The following is a 21,471-nucleotide window of genomic DNA, read 5'->3' as shown; positions in this document are numbered from 1 at the left end:
CTTCTCTCCTCTGTGTTCTCGCATTTACACGAGCCTTGACTATGTATACAAAAATGATTTATTTAAACCATAAGCAGTTCTATAAACCCAAAAAGGTCCCTTGTACGTTTTCATTGCACATCTATAAAATACATAGATGCGCTACAGATATAGACACATTGAATGTCGACTTTTTGAACGGTCTACATAATACAAACACAAAAAAAAAAAAAATTGCATTCCCATCACATGATAAAAATCTGTACAAAACCTATAAATGCATGTTCAAAACATGCATTTTGGTGTATCAACATCAACAACACCCATCATTGGGTATTTGCCTTTCCCCCTTTCAAATATCTTGGGAGCTTTCAAGTCCTTGCCAAGCTTGGGTGAGTTATGCAGATTTCTTGTCAAAACAAATGCTCACAGCCTAACTTTAATTCAAGATTTCCCTCAGTGGCTGCTGCTGTTTATTCATGCCGATAATACATTATTCATAACCACCACAAACAACGTACCCCATTGGGACATCAAGGTTTGTGAACAGACAAAAGAAAAATTGTAATACACACCATACTGTATTATTTCAGGTTGTGGGTGCTTGGACAAAGCAATGGCATCTATCAATCGGAATCATTTTTACAACTCGCACACGGGCCATTTTATTTACACAGTACAAAAACATCATCAAATGCCCGTGTGTGCTTTAATGCACAACTTCTTTGTTCTGCCATGCACTGGATTCGGTCCGGCCGACTCGGATCGTCGGAAATACACACACAAAGCACACTGATCGACAATATAAATAAATCATCATTAAATTAATAAATCTGTTGAGGGAATCATGAATATATGATTATTTCATGAAACATTGCATGACATGAAAAAAAAGGTAAATTAAATGAAGACAAGTTGAAATAAAATTGTATAAAATGAAAAGTGTGAGGCAAAATACACACAAAAGTAATGTGTGGGATGGGGACGTACAATCTCAACTTTTCCAATTATTTTCAAGATGAGGGAGTGGGGGGGGGGGGTTAGAATCCAATCTAAGAAGAATCTAACAGCTAAAGCATCAGAAGGTATCCATCAGAGACTTGAGCCATGTGTTTCCATTGATGAGCTTTGTTGTGCCGATTATGTAATCTGTGTTTCCATCGTCTGTCTGTGCCAAGAAGCGAAGGGCAGCTACTTCCGCAAAAGTGACCCCACCAAGGAAAAACACAAGGGTCACGCGTTGGCTGCTTTCACCATCACGTCCACCACCTGGTCCACCTGCAACACAGCTGCCTTTTACTCAACCAAATAAACTTTACTATAACACGCACTAAATGAATAAGCAACTTGGTTCCTTACTGTGCGAAATAGGAAGGCCATTTGAGCGATGGGTTAAAGACTCATTTCTTCACTCCACTAGTGTGGGTTTGAATCCTTGGCTGTTCAGATTCACAAGTGTAAGAGGAAGAGGGTCATCTTCATTAAAAATAATAACAATAATGGTGATTAAACACTGACCAAAACAAATAAATGCGACCAGACTCGGTAGTGTAATGTTTAAGAACATCCACTCTGAGTTTGGGAGGTCGGCTGTTCAAACCCCAGCTAAGCAGAGTTGTGACTTTAAAAAAATGGTACGTGCTGCTCCTTGCTTGACGTCCGGCATTTTAAGGGATAAGAGCAAGACAACTGCTATTGGCTGGCATCCGTAGGGAAGAGAAATTCCTCCTGAGGAAATGTCCTGCTGAGTGCGGTGAGAAAGACGGCGCCATTGTTGTGGCGTCGGTACCCAGAGTGTCCCGGGAAGTGATGCAACTTCCCCCAAGCTCAGTGGTTGGGTTTGTCTCGTCTCACAGCCCTGTGTTGTCTCTCATGTATTTGCCTGTGTGTCCATGTGTGTGAGATATGAATGTGGCAGCTCCATGACGAGCCTTCGATCCTCAATTAACAAAAACAAAAAAAGAAAAGGAGAAAAGGCTGTGACAAACGATGCGTTTGACCGACTTGCTGTAAAAGTGGGAATTTTTTCGCTACAACAGAGAAGCACGAACATGCTTGCCTTTTTAAAAGAGAAATTAGTCACAGTTTACGCAAAGAATGCTCATGCTGTATGCATTGTTACCAGTCGCACCGTAGTGAGTAGCAACAAGCAGCGATGCCGAGGCCAGAGATTGGAATGAATAAAAAATATCCAATACTCCAGGAGACAATTTAAGAGAAGAAGAAGAATGCTTTATTCTTTGGCCTGATACAAAATGTTAGTAAAAAAAAAAAAAACAACGAACAATGAAAATTTCGAATTACAAAAAAACCGAGATCGCACCAACATTTCCTATGCGAGGTATAAATGTAATTAAAAAAAAAATAATTTACTGTAAATTAGGGTATCAAGACCAGGGAACGACAAGGCCGATTTCTGGCCGTGGCCATGCCCCGAAAAAATTGTGAGAAGTCTAGAACTGATATTCGCTGCCGAAAAGTTGACACTGAATGGACTTCAAAAACTTGAGGGTAAAGCATTCCAAATTGGAATGGTTCTAACTGAAAAAAAAATTTTTTCGAGTTTCTTTATTCACTCTAATCCATTTCAAGCAATATTCATGATTTTTCCGTTGACCTGACCTCGAAGCCATTTCAAAATAATTTGAAAATGATAAAGAAACTAAACCAAACAGGATTTGATACACAAAAACGAGGTCCCTTACTACTCTTCTATGTTCCAAGGATTCCAATTTCAGTACTTTCAAACGATCTGGATAAGATAATCCAGCCATTCCTGGAATTCTACGCGTGAAGGATCACTGAACATGCTCAATTAAATCAATATCTTTAATTAAGCACGGATTCCACACTTCTGTAGTATACTCCAAAAATGACCGAACGAAGGTGATGAACATTTTCACCAGAAAGTTTCTATCTCTACAACGGAACACTTTAAAAATTAAAGCAGCCATGATGAATGCCTTTTGTGGTATCATTTTGCAGTGTGCACTAAATTTAAGATCGTCCGAAACAATTACGCCCAAATCACGCATACTTTTAACCGAGGGAACTGGAAAATCTTGGACTTCATACTGCGTCTTCGCATTTCCATGACCGATTTGAAGAACGAAGCACTTATTTCCTGCGATTCTCAATTGCACATTGTCTGCCCAACTCATTATTTGTTTCAAATCTTCTTTAAGTTTAACATTTTGCTCGTTTCTTGGACATGAAATATATATATATTTTTGCGTCGTCCGCATACAACTTTAAAGAGGCCGTTTTCACATAGTTCACAATGTCATTGATATAGATTTTAAAAAGGACTGGGCCAATTAAAGAGCCTTGTACAACCCCAGAGCTAACCGGACGATTCTCAGAAACGTCTTCAACTTGTACAAATTGAGATCTGTTAAGCAAATAATTTCTAAACCAACTGATAATTTTCACAATAAAACCATAGGCGGTCATTTTTTGAATGAGTTTTGTATGACTAACTGAATCAAAAGCTTTTGCTATGTCCAAATAAATAACATCCACAGTATTGTTTTGATCGACAATCTTAGTCCAGTCATCCAAACAGGAGATGAGCTGCGTTATTGTAGAATGCTTAGGTAAGAAACCGTGTTGGCACTCCCCAATGATACTATTCTGTTTCAAATGTGTTAAAATATACTGACGAATAATCGATTCTAAAGGCTTACGAACAGCATTCAATAAACTGATAGGACGATAGTTTTCCACTACTGAAATGATGCCTTTCTTATGCAAAGGAACCACTTTCGCTATTTTCCAATTAGAAGGGAAAATGTCAGAGTGAAAAGACAACGAGTAAATTCTAGACAAAGGCTCCGACAACTCAAGTGCTAATTTAACCAAGAAATTCTGAGGAATAGAATCTGGGCCAGACGAAAATTTAGCCGAAAGAGCTTTAATATTTTCAAAAACATTCAGCCTATCACACACAGGCAAAGGAGGAGACCTAATATGATCAGGGTTGATCATATTTACCAGTTTACCATCATCTTCAGTGAAAACCGAAACAAAAAAAAACTATTAAATATTTTCGCTTTTTCACCGTAATCTACCACTATATTTCCGTCCGCACCAACCATAGGCGGAATAACCGATCTGTTACTTAACCTTGACTTTATAAAACTCCAGAATTTGTTAATTTGTTCCGATTTAAGAACTCCATTTTCTTGCATAAAAATATCTTTTTGTTTCAAAAATCTCGCATGCCTAGATGCTGCCTTCCATTCCAGTTTGTGCATATCTTTTCCCGATTTTTTATACCTAAGATGAGTGTTCCGTTGTCTCTCGTAAGCACTGGAGGTTTCAGAGGACCAATTACAATTTTTTGGACGAACGGGACAGAACGGGACCCATTTTAGGACGAGGAAAATTAAATAATTGTACAGATTTTCCCACATTTGATCTACATTTACACAGAAAGAAAAGGCTGCTGTCCAGTCAAAAAGGCATAATTCAAGAGAAATTTCCACATAATTAGCATTTTTAAAGTCAGGTATGTCATTCCGACTCACAGATCACTTATTATTTTGAAATGCAATTTAAAAAAAAATTGCAAAATGATCAGAGATATCATGAAACTGTTCTACTTCACACTGCTGCATAAGAAAAGTTGTTCACAAAAATGAAATCCAGAATATTTCCAGCTACATGCATCGGAACATGAACATGCTGAGTCAAACCGATCACAAACATAGCCTCACTAAACATTTCCTCATTTTTGTTTCCTACTGAGATACCGTCCCACTTTAAACCTGGTAAATTAAAGTCACCACAAAGCACAAACGAGGAAAAAGGATCATAATTAGTGCGGATATGATTGATCACGGCATTAATCGAATTGTTCTGTGGAAAAAAAGGAGATCTATAGTAAACACCAAAAATTAACTTTTTGTCACGGTATGATCTTGAGAAATTGTACACCAAAGGGACTCGAAAAAATTTGGATTTTTCAACTTTTACCTCAAAATTTGTATACTTCTTTGGAATGAAAACTATAACACCCCCACCATGTCGTTCCCTGCCCTCCTGACTCCTGTCACAACGATACACAACAAAGTCATTCGAAAACCGACTGAAAAAGCCGCTCGGGATGGTCTCATTTAACCATGATTCAGTGATTAAAAAAAACATTTTCAGGATTTTTTGTAGTCAGAAACAGCAAATCGTGCTCTTTTTGCAAAATACTACGAAAGTTAGTAAGGTAAAACGGAATAACATGCTCAGGCCCGCCTAGTTTCCCGAGCCGCCCCCATGTCGGGACATAATTTCACCGCGACGAATATAGATGTTGAGCTCTCTGGCATCTTTCCTGGCCTTCAACTCGGTGCGCAGATCACGGTCGACCTTCCTCTGCTTCGCCGTCTGGTCGGGTCGGACGAACGCGCGGAACTTGCCGTTTTTGACCTCTGCATCCCCGGCCATGAGCGAGCTCGCCCCCGTCAGGAACATCTGGCGCGCCGTGGAGTTGCTAAACACCACTTTCATGATCCGATCCTTGCGGTCGTGCGATCCGTGGTAGTGCTTCGGCCCGTCACGGAAGTTCTTGACCACCAGCTCCTTCTTGATGCGCAGCTGGTCACACAGGCAGTCGATAATCACCCGGTCGCATTCGTTCTGCTCGTTGTCCCACGCCAAGGTGGTGTCCTCCTTCCAGCCAACACAGACCAGGTTGGGCTTTTTCTCCTTCAACTCCATCTGCTCCATGATGGTCTCAGAGGCCGCCTGGGACGCGGCCAACACGACTTGGGCCATGTCGAATGGTTGTTGTTGTTGTAGCTGTCGTTGATTCCCAACAACTTTCTGAGCCGTGACCTGAGTAGTCAGATTTGCGATCATTTCCGACAACGAGGGGATCTGCTGCGAGTTGGCCGTGACGATCTTGAGCAGAGCCGCGTAGAGATCGGTGGTGACAGGATCGGAGCTTTCCTGGCACTTCTTGCACGAGTAGACCACACCCGCGCAACCGAGCACTCGAGATGCATCTTTCTTCTTGGTTTCGGTAACAGCCTTGGTTCAACCCTTCAAGCACGCAATGCAGGTCCACGATCCGCACGTCGAGCATTGGACACAATCATTGCGATTCTCCAAAGAAGTCTTGCATTCCATGCAGGGAGCCGGAGGAGAGTCATCCATAGCCGGTTGAGATCGCTTAGAGGTGGTCATCCCGGCCACAAATATGAAACTTCACTCATGTAGGGGCCCGAGGAGATTGTGCTTCGGTCCTCTTCCTCTTCTTTTGAATTTACTAATCACTGCATTCACCTAACTATAGATTTGATGTGCTTTACTGTACTTTTCCATCGTATTTTACAATCTGATTTCGTTGGTTCCATGTGATTTACACCAGGTTTGTAAACCTTAGTTTATAATAAAGTACGTTTTGATGCCTGTTTCTCTTCAGTTCTGGTTACACCGCAAGTTACTGTCTCCTTATGCAAATGGTTGCTGGGGTTTCACATGGTGAACATCATTGAGATCATCATGCGTCTTGTGCCCACTCCATGAAATTTAAAAAACGCGCGAACGAGTTTTCTTGTCGCTCAGCGTGAAAATTTCCACTTCTACAGTAATCGTGCGAAACTTCAATCACTGAGAATGACCAAATCTGATAAACATCAATTTTTTCCTTTCATGATAAATGCACCATTGAGCATCAAATGCAAATTTCGTGAATTTCCCGATAATTTTGGTGAAAGCAGCCAAGTGTTGCATTTGTGGGTCTACGAGTGGCTGCAAAATGTCATGTGCTTTTCATAGCCAATCAGGGCCCTAGAAAAGAAGCCAATTTGAGTCTTTTAAATTTTCGTAGCAATGAGTTATTTGACTAGTTGTGCAGTCTAAGTCTTTCGCAGCCACCGAGGTCTTCCAGCTTGAATTCGTCCCCGTCCAGTCAGCTCTCGGAAACCAAGTAGTGCTGAGCCGAAATATTTGGATAGACCAAGTCCACAGAAGGCTGCATGTGGCAACATAGTCCAATTGACACTCTTCATAACTCAAAGCTGTCTGATTATACATTTCCTCCAATGTAGAGTCTCATACAATGGAAACTCCTTCTCGGTGTAACAACGGCAGGAAGTGCTGCATCTCAAAGCACGTCATCCTTCGGGTCAGGATGTAAACTCAGCAGTCCTGCTTGCACCAAGGTTGTCGGTATTCATGATTCCATGGTACAACTGGACAAAATCTGTAACTGTGTGGTTACCCTCTCTTCGATTGGCTGTTTAGAGATTAATGGGATGTAAAATGTATGTGGATGTGAATTTAGACGAAGTAATAATAATGGTGCCAGACTGTCAGTACATTGAAAAGAAGTACTGCACAATGATAAAGTTGATGGAGCAGCCATAATGAGCCAAATGGCATCCTCCTGTATCATAGTGTAATTGAATATCATTGTATTCAATAGAAAAACTGCTTATGCACAACTTATTTGTGGCTTATGCACGATTGGCTGAGAAAAGCAAGTGGTGTTTCATAGCCAATGTAACCTGAATGGATGTGCAATTTCATAATCAACGTAGCCTTGACATGGTGTACACTGTACAGGATATATGAATGCACTTTACAAAGCATTCCGTGTTCTTTTTAAAAATCAAAATTTGTGCAAATAAGTTTTTATTGATTTTTTTCATTGAGCAGCATCTTAGGGATCGAACAACATTGTGTGAAGTTGAACTGATAACAACCAAAATGGCAGAATGAAAATGAAAATAGCATGAAAGGTGAATCGTATGGCAATTTCATAACAAAGCCATCAAACAGGAAATGTTTAAATTCATGGCTCCTTGTCATGGAAATGAGTCTTATGGCATTTTTTTTTTTAAACCACAACGACATTGACTGATTAAAATATCCAAGATAAAATGATCAAGACCAAATAAATCATTCCTGAAATAAATTTGCTTGGTAAGTGGTTAATCGAGCAAATGGAACTCCAGCTCTAAATAACCACAATGGACTACATACCCTGGAAGTGCACTCACGTTTGTATGCCAGGCCTGGTGGAAGAGGCTGTCGATCATCTACCTCTGGACTGGGCAACAGGCGTAGTACTTCTTCGATGCTCCGCCAGCCAGGACGTGCGAGGAATTGTACGAGACGCACACTCAATGGGGCATACCCGCTATACACGTAAGATATATCATTTGGATTCTGCATATGCACACACACATACAAAAACACAAAATATAACATGTGGGTGGTTCCCGTCATAGCTCTGTCAAGAGGAAGTTCAAAAGCCTCTTCCGATAGATTTTAGTCATACCGACTTCAATAAACCGAATCACCATCCAAGGTTAGCATCAACCCAGAAAAAGGCTGGATTTTGGGCTCACCTTCTCGTTGACTTCAGACAGCTGAAGGCGCAGCGTCTTCCGTAGAATGGGAAAGGGGTTCCTCCCACCTATCTGCCCACGAAGCAACCCAACCTTTTCCAGGTTAAAAAGCGTCGAAAGATGTTCAAAGCCGTATGCCTGAGCATCAAGACACACACGCTTGAAACACCTTTATAAACTTCTCTCCAACCTCAAATGGAGCACCTTCTGAAGTAAACATGTCTTGAAAGACATTCTCTCTACACAATCCCCAACCCCACATCGCTTAGGCACAACCTGTAGAATTTCTCTGCGGTAATGATCCAGTGTGCGAGGTTTCAAGCCACCACTACACAGAGACTGCATGCACATGAGGCGCAAAACACGTTCCAGAGGCTGCCGCTGGGATATCAGCTCTTCAATGGAAGCGTGAACCTGCAGATACATGGTCAGGAGAGGAGGAGAAATGGAAGAACAGACACGAGCGGTCTCTTTCTACTGTCATGCATGTGGAAGAACAACAGAAAAACTTGGATGATGAAGACAGCAGAAGGGCAACTGCCACATTCTCTTCAATTTCATTCTTCCCTCCAGGTCTTCAAGACAGCTGTTAACCACCATCTCAAATCATCCCCCAACCAAAAACCATAACCTTTTCTATGCAGGTTAAACCACCCCCACCCCTCCCAAAATTTTGCTTCTGCAGCCATCTTGTGAACCACTCATCGATACCTGCGCATCCCTTGTTTGTCCATCTCTGTCTATTTTCTCCTTCCGCCCTGCTGTTGGCATTCCCCCTTCTCCTGCTATTTTGTTATGTTATGTCCTGATCCATTCTGTGTTCTTGCTCTTCCACGAGTCTCGACTATTTATACAAAAAAGTGGGGAAAAGGCCTTTTCCATTCACAAGATCAGCCGAGAAAAGGAAAAAAATGTATGGTTGGTTATATGGAGGCTAATTGTTAAGCAACTGATCCATATGGATGCTGGACCAAATGGAGATGGAAAAAAAAAAGCAAACTGAGGTCCTTACTTTGTCTGTATCAATTCCTGAGATGAATTCCTGTTCTACAGCCAGCGTATCCAAGAAGCTCTCAGACCCTGTAATGATATGGAAAATTTATCTGAAAAAGCAATGTCTCAAGTGAAAACTAGTAAACCGTAAGGGTGGTCTGTGTCGGGTGCATTGTACCTACGCGTAGCCTCTTGAATGAGCTCAGCAATAGCAGTGTGTGTCGCGAGTGAAGACTTGATGGTCTGCATGTGTGGCAAGCGAGAGACAAACTGTTTAATCTCCCCGACAGTGCGAGCCTGATGGCGCTCCTGTGCAAAAAAAAACAAAAAAAAAACATGCATACAATAAAATTGGGAGTAACAATATCCACATCATACATCACCTACAACCCTAATCTTGACCAGAAACATATTCTGGCATTTGGCAGACCTCAACTAAATCCGACTCAAAACTAGAGAGGCACCCGGTAGAGCGCATACCTCCGCAACGTAATGCCTGATTCACGAGAACATGTCGAGCCCAAAATATTTTTGAAATATTATGTTAAACAGTACTATATCGTTTTTGGCCCCATCTCTCAATGGTGAAGAATCACTTTAAAAATTAAATAATTTGCGTATCTGGATCTTCACCAAAATCGAATCAATTTGGCGTGGCCCCACACTCAACCTGTCCACCAAGTTTCGTCCACAACTTTTTGAGATATTGTGCTATATATTAGTTTAGCCCGATCTCTCAATGGTAAAGAATCACTTAAAAAAATTATCAGATCCGGATTCGGATCTTCACTAAAATTGAACCAATTCTTCCTCGTCGCAAACCCAAAATGTCCAACAATTTTCGTCCGATTCTGTCCACAATTTTTTGAGATACCGTGCTATATATTGTTTTTAGCCCTATCTCTCAATGGTGAAGAATCACTTTTAAATATTCTAGTCGTCGCATCCGGATCCAGATAGTCATCAAAATATAATCAGCTCGTCCTTGTCACATATCCAACCTGCCCACAAAATGTCATCCGGATCCGTCTCCAACTTTTTGAGATATCCTGCACACAAACAAACAAACTGACAAACAGAAAGGAGTGAAAACATAACCTATTTCACCTTCGGTGGCAGAGGTAATTAGAGGGCAAGATAAATGGGTGAGCCATTTGTTTAGTCATAACTGTGAATGGCAAAAACCTCAAAAGCTGCTGTAATGTTCCTTGCACGACGGCTGAGGGCCTCGCCCACGGCGTTGAAGTTGCGATCCCGGATCTCCGCATGCAGCTCCTCAGCCGAGCTCAGTTGCAATCGCTTGGGCTCGGTGGGCAGTTCTTGTGGCCCTTCACCCTGTCGACGTGGAAGGAATTTTTCCGGAGGGAGTTTCACGTACACTGGGTGGAAAGCAATGCAAATGTGGAAGGACAATCGGGGGAATGAAACATTTTGATGCCCATCTGGGCTGACTAACTTGAGAATTAAAGGATGCTTCAATTATTGGAATCATGTTTGGGACTCTTTATGGTTGTAAACTGTGTGAAGGCCAGCGAAGTCCTTTTTGATGCCTCATTAAGTAAAAATAAAACCAATTTATTGTATTGCTACAACCTGCAAAACATTGCAAGATTACTCAATTACCACACTGCAAAAAACAGTAATACCTTGCTTAGCACTCAGCATGCGTTCCTGGAGAAGAGCAATTAGCACTCTCTTATCCAAGAATTCAAACACAACATTCAACCCTAATCCAAAGTGTCGCTCCACCAATCCTACACATTCATTCACTAATACAATTCTGAATGTGGATGCAATTGAAACAAATAATGTATGGTTGGGTTGAGGATGGATGTACCCAGTGCCATAGAATACAAGAGTTTGGGGAACTCGGTTTCAGCTTTAATGGTCGTGATTGGAGGATACATGATCACATGACCACAAGGCTCCATCTCGTTACCCATCTTCGCCAAACAAAGCGCTAAATTGTGTGCATCTGTGTCGACTCGGTCGTAGTTATTATTTTTCATTCTGAAGTCAGTTTTGGGGTGTAAAAGATGCCGTGCTGTTCAGAATCAGAACAAATAATAATTAATAACTTAAATGGCAATTTATCTGCCATGAGAGAAAGGGAATCTGTAAAAACGAATCTATCTATCTCTATCTCTCTCTCTCTCTCTCTCTCTCTCTCTCTCTCTCTCTCTCTCTCTCTCTCTCTCTCTCTCTCTCTCTCTCTCTCTCTCTCTCTCTCTCTCTCTCTCTCTCTCTCTCTCTCTCTCTCTCTCTCTCTCTCTAGTCTTTATAAGGCATTTGTTTCTTCTTTGTTTTCACTTCTGTTGGCACCCACTAATTTTGTGCTGAAATTATCAATGACATTCCATGTAGAATCAGTTGTACCACTTGACATCCTGTGTTATGATAATACAATCTTATGATGGGCAATCCTTTCTGTTACGATTGTAGTACTAGTTGTGGTCCAAACAATAAAATCATCTGCATGCGCAGACATGCATATGCCACGTGACATTACATATTATTGCATATATGGGACCACACACAATCATGAGTGGATCATACATTACATGCATGAAAGCAATATTACGACTGCAGAAAACCACGAAACGTCACAGATTGTGACGTGTTATGACGTTTTGTCTCAGTGAAGGCAAGCTGAGATACAAGAAACCTTGTCTGCAACTTGGCATGCCTGGTGCAAAGAGTTCATCCTCAGTTATTGAAAAGCTAGGCTCACAGCAAAGGGTCTTGAGGGGTCTTAAGGGTCTAAGGTCGTTAAAGCTCAAAGGATCTAAGGGGTCTAAAATGTCTATGGTCTGAAGGATCAAAAGGATCACGGGGGATTCGTTCCTTTCCCCAATTTACCTTATGGCCTCATTTCTGACAAGGCATATACAAGCCACGAAACGCACTCAGCTGGCACCGCTTCCTTTTGCTACTCCAGGCTTTCCATAAAGCCTACAGGGAGCATGCAAACCCAGTCCAAACTATCCTAACTGGGGACTCTCACGCAAGCATACTCCGCCATGCAGAACCCCCTGTTTACCCCTCAGCTCAACCCAAGCTGACACCGTGCTCACTCATCCCAGGGGAAGCCATTCTGAGCCTGCTGCTAACCAATCCGTTACTGGCGGCTCTCCCGTAAATTTTCCTCCTCCTCTCCTCGTCCATTCTACGTGCCACACTCCGACACGTGCACCCACTCCCACACCCATACGACCCTGCATGAACCATGTGGTTTTCATTCCACTGCATGGCCGCCAAAGGGCTTGGTTCGCATACTAGCCATTCCGTCTCCACCAAAGTGACCAGTGCTGTGACGTTGGATGAGGGTTCAGGCAGCCTATGTGCGGGGCTCACACAACACACAACACACACACACACACACACACACACCAGGAAAAGCCCCCATCCAGACTTCTTATCTCGATGCCTTGCTACTGTGATGACAATGGCCTGCTGCTCCCTGATGTCTGTTCATTTGGGTACACAGGGCTGGCTGATGTTGAGTCTATGGGACTACCAGGAAGTAATGGCAACACCACCGTGCCCTCTACTTCCATGTCCATCGGAGGTGTGGTGGCGTACATCCAGTGGGCACCCTTCTGGTTCAGGTTGCCTTGATCCCCAATGGAAATTTCAATTTAAGCGCCAATTCGCATGCCCTGAAATTTTGCTTTGAGATTCAATTTATCACACCTTAGGTCCAAATCTCACCCTGACACCAGTGTTGTAGTCGTCCAGTTGTGCCAGATGCCTGGCCCAGAGTCACCTCGATGAGACTGTAATGGTAAATCCGGTTTGAAGACCACCAGCTGGATCACGTGTCGACTAATCATGAAACCGTACTGGTTGGGGTCTCTGAGCCAGTCGAGTGCCACGCAATTTAGCACCACACATCTCATCCTCATTAGGCGAGCCAGAGACATGTGTGACTGTCTGGGTGTACGGCATTTATCCGCAGCCAATCATCCCTCAACGGGCTTTCCCCATCACCAAACGAGTGACTAAGAAAATCTGAATTCACCCAGAAACCAGGTATAATTACTTGAATAATAAACACATGGCAGGAGACACAAGAAGCAATCAACAAATAATGAACAAATGCCTGAACGCAAATGAACGAGAACGCACCCACAATGCCAATGATGAAACGGAGATCCTTGTACAAAATATGCCTTTGGCCTGACAGGCACACCACGGGAGATAGACAATAGGGAATCCACAAGAAAGAAGAGATGGCTGGGACAAACCCGGCAGAGTTTAGGAGGATAACTGCAGTGGCCGTCACTCCAGCAGGAAAATGAGTCACTTGTGCCAGTGCTGGGTTCCATGCTCGGCTGGAGTAGGGAGCGTGGCTTTGGCGGGCGTCGCATTGCTCAGAGACAGAGCGGCACAGGAACGTGGCTTCTCCCTTGCCAATTCAGGGTGTTTCTTCCTCGTTCACTCACGATGCCCTTTTATCCCTTCGGGATAACGTGACATTGATGGTGCGCCAAGTCTCTACCCTCTATCTTACCATTTGACACTGGCTTGGTCTGGAGAGTGGGGCGACTCTCCGTGACCCGACACCCCATCGCTGCCAATCGCTCGGTTTGCGTTTAAAAGCACCAATACAGTTCTCCTGCCCAGCCAGTACCTCAAGGCCTCATGACCTCATAAATGACAAGGGCAGATTTACAGAGGGAAGGACATTAAAAAATGGGGTCAAAAGGGTCAGGAATTTTAGACACAGACATTAGGAGGTGAAGACATCATCAATCTATTAGATAAACGATGCATATCAAATATCACAATTAATTACTTCACGCTTATGCAATGACATATACCAAGGATCTAACTGAACTATCAAGAAGTCGGTAGACTTCTTATATCGGGATGGCCCGGACACTCAAATGGCTCAACACAACAACACAAATGGCTCAACTCAAGCTTCCCTTCGCAGGGCAGCTCACCGGATGACGGGATTGGGGCAAAGCCTTCGGGACCCCCAATCTTTGATGATAGGAGGGAAACCACGGGGTAACATCGCTGGGTCAGATTGCGGGAGAGTGTGTCGGAGTGGTGCTGAGGTGTCGTCCACCAGACGGCGGTCTCCTTGGGTTAACCTGAGGCGGTCCCTTCGGGTGGGTGCCTGGAATGTCCTATCCCTAAGAGAGGATGATCACCTGTCTCTGTTATCATCTGAGCTCAAGCGTTTGGACATCGGGATTGCAGCTCTCTCTGAGGTTCGGAGACCGGATTGCGGCGAGATAATGGTGGGTGGATACACCTCCTATTGGTCTGGTCGCTCTGATGGTTACCATACCCAAGGAGTTGCTGTAGCTGTGTCCAATAAGCTGACCCCAATGATAATTGAGGTAACAGCGGTCAACGAACGTATTATGAGATTAAGGCTTCATCACTCCTTAGGTGTCATTTCCCTGGTCTCTGTTTATGCTCCGACTGAGGCGAGTGATCTCACCGTGAAGGATGCATTCTACGCCACACTCGAGTCTGTGGTTGATCAGTGCCCCAGACGAGATACACTTCTAGTCTTGGGGGATTTCAATGCATCGACTGGAACTGATAGGGATGGTTATGAGGTGTGTGTTGGTCCCCATGGGTCAGGAACTATGAACCAGAATAGCACTAAGTTCCTTGACTTTGCAAGAAGTCATGGACTTAGGGTGGCTGGTTCATGGTTTCAGCGCCCGCAAGCTCATCGCTGGACTTGGTATTCCAACGCTGGCGGTGTGGCAAAGGAGATTGACCATGTCCTCATTGACGGTCGTTGGAGGATGATCCAGAACTGCAGGGTCTACCGGAGTGCTCAGTTCCTCAATACTGACCACAGGCTTGTTGTAGCAACTCTAAAGCTGCACCTTAAATCCTAGAGAATGGTACCATCCCAGCCTAGGCTGGATGTTGCCAAGCTCAGGGATGAGAGAGTAGCTGAGGAGTTTGCGAACAGGCTGAGTGGACACTTGGGGGGTCTGGGTGCTTTGGGGGGTCCTGAAGAGTTGTGGAGCGCCTTCAAGACCACAGTCCTTGATGTTGCCGGTGGATGCCTTGGAGCTCACCGCAGGGCAAAGAAGAATTTTGTCTCTCAAGGGACACTGGATACCATTGACCAGAGTCGCAGGGCCAGGCTGAATGGCAGAGCTGAGCTGTTCAGGGAGCTGAGGCGTAAAACTGTACGTGCACTGAGGGTGGACAAGGAGGCCTATGTGCGAGGAATCTGTGAGGGAGTAGAGCATCACCTGTGGACAGGTGATCCTCATCCCGCTTACAGGGGAATTCGCGCATTACGTTCATCCAAGCCCATCCCTCGGAGCACTGCAGTTCGAGCAGAGAGTGGTAAGCTCTTGACAGAGGAGTCTGAAGTGAAGGCCCGCTGGGCCGGTTACTTTGAGCGGTTGTACCAGGCTGATCCCCCAGCTGTCGAGTTGGATGTCAAGGGTGTTACAATCCCTGTTGCTGACCCTCGAATCAACTGTGGTCCACCTTCGCTTGTGGAAACACGGGCTGCGGTGAACCAGTTGAAACGGGGCAAAGCTCCAGGGATCTGTTGCATCCATGCTGAACTTCAAGGCTGGTGGAAATGCTGCACTCGTGTCATTGCATGCAGTTTTGTGCTCTGCCTGAAACACAGGCATCATCCCAACTGACTGGAAGAGGGGCCTTGTTGTCCCTCTCTGGAAAGGGAAGGGTGATCGCCAAGACTGCAACAACTACCGAGGGGTGACGCTGCTCTCAGTGCCGGGCAAGGTCTTTGCTCGGATAATTCTTGATAGGGTTCGCCACCATCTGCTTGAGCACCAGCGTCCAGAGCAGTCAGGCTTTACACCAAAGAGGTCAACGATTGACCGTATCCTTGCCCTTCGTGTCCTCACCGAACGCAGACGAGAGTTTCGGCAGGGGCTGCTTGCAGCGTATGTTGATCTCTGTAAAGCGTTCCATTCAGTGGATCGGGATGTCCTCTGGAGGATTCTTGGTCTTCGTGGGGTGCCACCAAAACTGATCGATCTGATGTCTGAACTCTACTCTCGTACTGAGAGTGCTGTGAAGTGTGGTGGTACCATCTCTGACTTATTTCCAGTTGTTTCTGGAGTTCTTCAGGGATGTGTACTTGCCCCCACACTTTTCAGCACTTGTATGGACTGGATTTTAGGGAGGATGTCGGAGAGATCAAGTTGCGGTGCGTCATTTGGGAATGTCAAGATCTCGGACCTTGACTTTGCAGATGATGCAGTCATCTTTGCGGAGACTTTAGACATCCTCTTGGGGGCCCTCGAGGTGCTGAATGAGGAGTCGGAGCCGTTGGGATTACGGGTTTCTTGGGTCAAAACTAAGATCCAGGCTTTCGGTGACATCTTGGATGCTGCTGTCCTGTCTGTGTCTGTTTGTGGTCAGGATGTTGAGGTCGTGGAGAGATTCACTTACCTTGGCAGTGATATTCATGTCTCTGCTGGCTGCGAGTCAGAGGTCAAGAGACGTCTGGGTTGGGCCTGGGGAGTCATGGATTCACTGGATCATGGGGTGTGGCGCTGCTGGTACCTGTGCGGGAGGACGAAAGTCCGAGTCTTCAGGTCCTTGGTACTTCCAGTCTTGCTCTATGGGTGCGAGACTTGGACTCTGACCAAGGATCTGAGACGGAGACTTAATTCCTTTGGTACCAGGTCTCTTCGGAGAATCCTTGGCTATCGCTGGTCGGATTTTGTGTCCAACGAGCGGTTGCTGAGAGAGACTCGGATGAGATTTGTTACCTGCATAATCCATGAGCGTCAATTGCGGCTGTATGGACATGTGGCTCGTTTTCCTGACGCTGATCCTGCTCACCAGATTCTCTCAGCGAGGGAGTCTCATGAGTGGAGGAGGCCAGTGGGCCGACCACGTGCCTCATGGTTGCAGCAGATTGACCATCATCTCAAGGAGATGGGGATGGGCCTGGCATCTGCCTGGGGGATGGCAGACGGAGGCCCCTGGAGTACCGGCGGAAAGTGGACGCAGCGACGCGCTGTTCTGGCACATGCTCGCATATCTGACCCTGACAACATAAATCCTCAAAGAAATCTTCCAAGATAAAACTTATAAACCTATTAATTACCTGCAAGTCATCTGCAGAGAATTTCCCATGCAATAACACTCATTTAACTTTGGGACACAATTGCTGAACTAGAAAAATGAGAGACCCAAAATTGCATGTTTGTCATTATTATTATTTTTATTCTTTTGACAGAATAACTCAAAATTGGTTTAAGCTAAGAACTTGGTTTAAACATGAATCTACTGAGTTTTATAGTGTGAAGGTGCAAACAATTGAAACTTTTAATGGCTTGAAAGGATTTCACAAAAACTACACAAAACTGCATTCCTTTGCAAAGGAGTAGGAATGGAACAAAGGGGTGAGCGGGACTACGACTGTCAATCAGCCTGATATTGGTGGTGACATGAGAAACATTTGCTCAAGGACCAATCAGACCTATTAGTGGGGCAGATGACAGCAATTTTTGAGAGGAATCGTGCAAATGATGATGCAAACATCAAATTTGGCACATTTGTTCTCCAGGGGATTCTAATCAAATCTGCCTGATTGGCCATTTGAAAATCCAAATTTTGAAAAAAAAAAAAAATTTCAAAAAAAGTCAAGATCACGAATCAATGTTGGATGCTGGCTGAGATTGGTGAATGTTTCAGAAACATCAAAGATGTTCCAAGTCTGCCATGCAGTTTTCTTCCCTTTACCGTGGAAGGCAAACACGACGTCACATCCAGTGAACGCATGCAAGTATGGGATCCCTCTAGTTTTCTCAGGCCCTATTGCAGAAACTAGTTCATGGACTGGAATCCATCGTGCCTTGGCTCCTTGGTCAAAGGCAATCCACATGTTCTCAAGACCTAGTTCCTGTAAGGATGGCAGTACAGATATTGCTATGACTAGTACGTCCATGTCATTAGCCTTAATGATAATGGACTTGCTACCATCCGTCGTTGCATCCCTGGCGTGTACAAATATGAGTGTCAGCTTCTTCATGACAACATGGAGACACAGCATCCAGTGACTTCCTTGTGTTGCTCATGGCATCTTCTCCTTTTGTGACAATGACTGTGCTTGTTGTCTGTGCTTCACACATCTTTTCCACAAGGAAGTGAAACAGCTCAGTCTTGTTGTTGTCATCTTGAAGAAAGCTTCTCCAGTTACTTGGGGTCTTACTGGTTCCTGTCACTCTTCTTCTGATTCCTTGCCTCAGACTTCAGACTTGACTTCTTGTACACATCAAACACTACGTCCACCCTCTCGTACCTGGCACCATAGGATTCCACCTTTGGGATGATGTCTTCTTTAGCAAAGTCATCAAATATCTTTGAAGTGCGTGGAGGTCGGGCATTGATAAGTGCTGAACCATCAATGATGACTGCATCTCCCCTTGGTTCTCTGTCTGGGATGTTCACTTGCGCTTCAAGAATTTCAGCCAGCTGTGACTTCAAATTTTTTTGAAGTTTTTTTATTTTTTATTTTCAAATTTTTAAAAATTGGGATTTTCAAATGACCAATCAGGCACATTTGATCAGAAAGCCCTGCAGAACAGAAATGCCAAATTTGATGCTTGTATCATAATTTGCACGATTTTTCTACTATCTACTACACTATATATGGATGTGGTTAATAGTGGAATATTATAAGGAAGTCGATAGACTTCCTATCCGATGTATTCAGGGTAGCTCCCAGGAGGTCGATCAGCTGTCTCTGTCCCGCCGCCCTGTTTGTGCAGGGCATACATGGGGCCAATCAACAGTTACAGCATTGGTGTTGGCTTAATGGTTAGGGTGGTGGCTTGGGATCGTAGGGTCCTGAATTCAAGCCCCGTTCTCCGCTGAATTAACACCAGGGAGTTGACTCAGCCTGTCATCCTTCCAAGGTCAGCGAAAAGAGTACCAGTGCAGCAGCTAAACGGCTGCACACGAAGGGAAGAGGTATTGATGGATTTATTATATCTGGTATTGGTGTGGTGCAGGCATGGTGGGCCGAATGCGCATAATTTCCTTGTAATCCTTGTAAAAAGCACACGCATGTTTTTTTATACAAAGTATGTACTCTTTAGAATGTTAGATCATCGATAAAGTATGTACAGTACCATTAAAATGTGAACTCGTCTATAAAGTTTGTACTACAACATTTGAAAATCAGTGGTATAACATACAGAATTTAATAAAGGTGCTCTTGTCACATACTCTTTGCAATCATTTTAGAACCAGAAATTACCATTACATCAATTTAGTCACTTAATTATCTTGAGCAAAGATTGCACTCCACTTCAAATTCCCCCTCTGGAGCTAAATCATTCCACCCGAAGGGGAAAGGTGGGGTGGGGGGATGGGGGTTGCTCGTGTTTAATATAACACAAATCCGAAAAATAAAAATAAAAATTCCATGCAATAGCAATGAAATTCTCCAGCATGTAAACACATTTCTCAAAAAGCATAAAGAAACAAGCAATAAAAACGCTTCTTTTTTTTAATGCAAAAGTCTAGAGGGATGTTACTCCAAAAAGTATGGAACAAGGTGGAATCATCACAAGAAATTATCATAATCTTTCCTTGAATAATGATTGTTCCTAGAAAATACAGTGTGTGTGTGTGTGTGTGTGTGTGTGTGTGTGTGTGTGTGTGTGTGTGTGTGTGTGTGTGTGTGTGTGTGTGTGTGTGTGTGTGTGTGTGTGTGTGTGTGTGTGTGTGTGTGTGTGTGTGTGTGTGTGTGTGTGTGTGTGTGAACAAAGTCCTCCCAGGTCTCGAAGTATCCACCTCCACTCCGGTTCAAGCTGTGAAGTTGTGTTCTCAAAGTTTTGTTCCATGGGCTCTTTTCAAGATCGTCAATGAGCCCCAGACAGCTTCCAAATGCAGTTTGTTTGTAGCAATATTCCCAGGGATGTTTTTTTTTCAGATCTCTGTAAGGTTCTTTTTTCGGTCATCTCTTCGAGCATGACCTAATAATATGGGTGTAGATGTCCTTCGATCCGTCCGTCCGTCCGTTGCGAAAATGACGATTTTCAAATTCTATCTCCTCCGCCATTTCTCAAGCGATCTTGAATTTGATTGTGGCAAATAAATCGATGGGACAATATCTAAATTTTGTCGGGCCGGATTTTCGATATTCGTTTACGCGTCACGTGACTTCAAAGTTTGCAAAAACTGCCCTACCTTCAGGAGGCTATATATTTTCTCGCAGAGATGACCGTCACTCCCGCACGGGGGTAATTTTCATCATTCCCGTTGCTCCAGTGATCATTGGTACAATTTCGGCACTCTGCAGATTCCAGGATCTTTTCACTTCATTTTTGAAGTCTTGGTATCTGGTCATTTTCTTGATTTCTGCATTGTTCAGGCCAAAATTGCTGAAAACTGAAACCTCATTTAGCAATGCCGTTTTTTCTTTCTTTTATACCCAAGTACTATATCCGGTCGCAATGTTTTGTTTTCTATGTTCACGCTCGATGGGATCATCAGGTCGTATGTGACCGTTACGTCCTTGTTCTCAATTATCACTTTTGGTTCATATTTCCACGAGTTTTCTGGGACTGGGATATTGAAGTTTTTGCAGATGTGCCAGTGGATTATTCTACAAACTCTGTTGTGCCTTTGTGTGTGCAGTTCTGAAATGACCATTTACATCCCAATAGGAGGGGACTCGTAGTTTCCGTTTCTACCTTGCAGAACCTACAATTGTCCAATTGACTCAGTCCTGCCATTTTCTGAAAGCCATTTGTGTGGTATCCCTGGTCTTGGGTATTAATAATTATTTGTTCTCCATCCCAGTTGAGCTGACCACTTCTTGGCCTTCTTTGTCTATGCCCAATCTTTCCAACTTTTTTTTTTATATCTTCCTGATTGTTTGGCGTTCTCCCAGTTGTTCATTGTATATCTATTGATATTTTGTGTTATATTTTTCTTTCATCTTTTTTTGCTGTCAGTGGGGCTGTATTTGTTGCCGTTTCAGTTTCATGCATGACATCTTCCATTTGCACTTGTGTTTGGAAAGAAAAATTAAAGGTGGGTTTGGGACACATTTTCTGGCTTGCTGTCTGTGTTTGCATACAAACAGGATTCTGTAGTCTGTTGAACTTTTCACGTATTCAGCCAATCCGACAGATTCTGTGCACTTGGTTGAATTCTA

General features: G+C 43.8%; 1 protein-coding gene across 1 annotated transcript in view; it reads right to left on the bottom strand.

Annotated features, from left to right (window-relative positions):
* Positions 1–435: 435 nt before the first annotated feature.
* VPS33A (VPS33A core subunit of CORVET and HOPS complexes) overlaps positions 436–21,471 on the bottom strand; it is a 34,403-nt gene continuing 13,367 nt past the window's right edge. The window contains exons 7-13 of the mRNA XM_085878510.1: positions 10,509–10,702; positions 9,506–9,632; positions 9,343–9,410; positions 8,607–8,744; positions 8,331–8,468; positions 7,980–8,148; positions 436–1,257 (exon numbers count right to left, since the gene is read on the bottom strand). Coding sequence (XP_085734636.1) covers positions 1,058–1,257; positions 7,980–8,148; positions 8,331–8,468; positions 8,607–8,744; positions 9,343–9,410; positions 9,506–9,632; positions 10,509–10,702 — 1,034 coding nt within the window. The 3' untranslated portion in view covers positions 436–1,057. The remainder of the gene's footprint in view (positions 1,258–7,979; positions 8,149–8,330; positions 8,469–8,606; positions 8,745–9,342; positions 9,411–9,505; positions 9,633–10,508; positions 10,703–21,471) is intronic.

Source organism: Eptatretus burgeri, chromosome 4 (assembly GCF_056783735.1).
Source record: "Eptatretus burgeri isolate ZD-2024b chromosome 4, Ebu_testis_v1, whole genome shotgun sequence".
In the NCBI taxonomy this organism is placed as follows: domain Eukaryota; kingdom Metazoa; phylum Chordata; class Myxini; order Myxiniformes; family Myxinidae; genus Eptatretus; species Eptatretus burgeri.
Note: the sequence above shows the minus strand (reverse complement) of the source record. Positions and strands in the feature narration are given on the sequence as shown.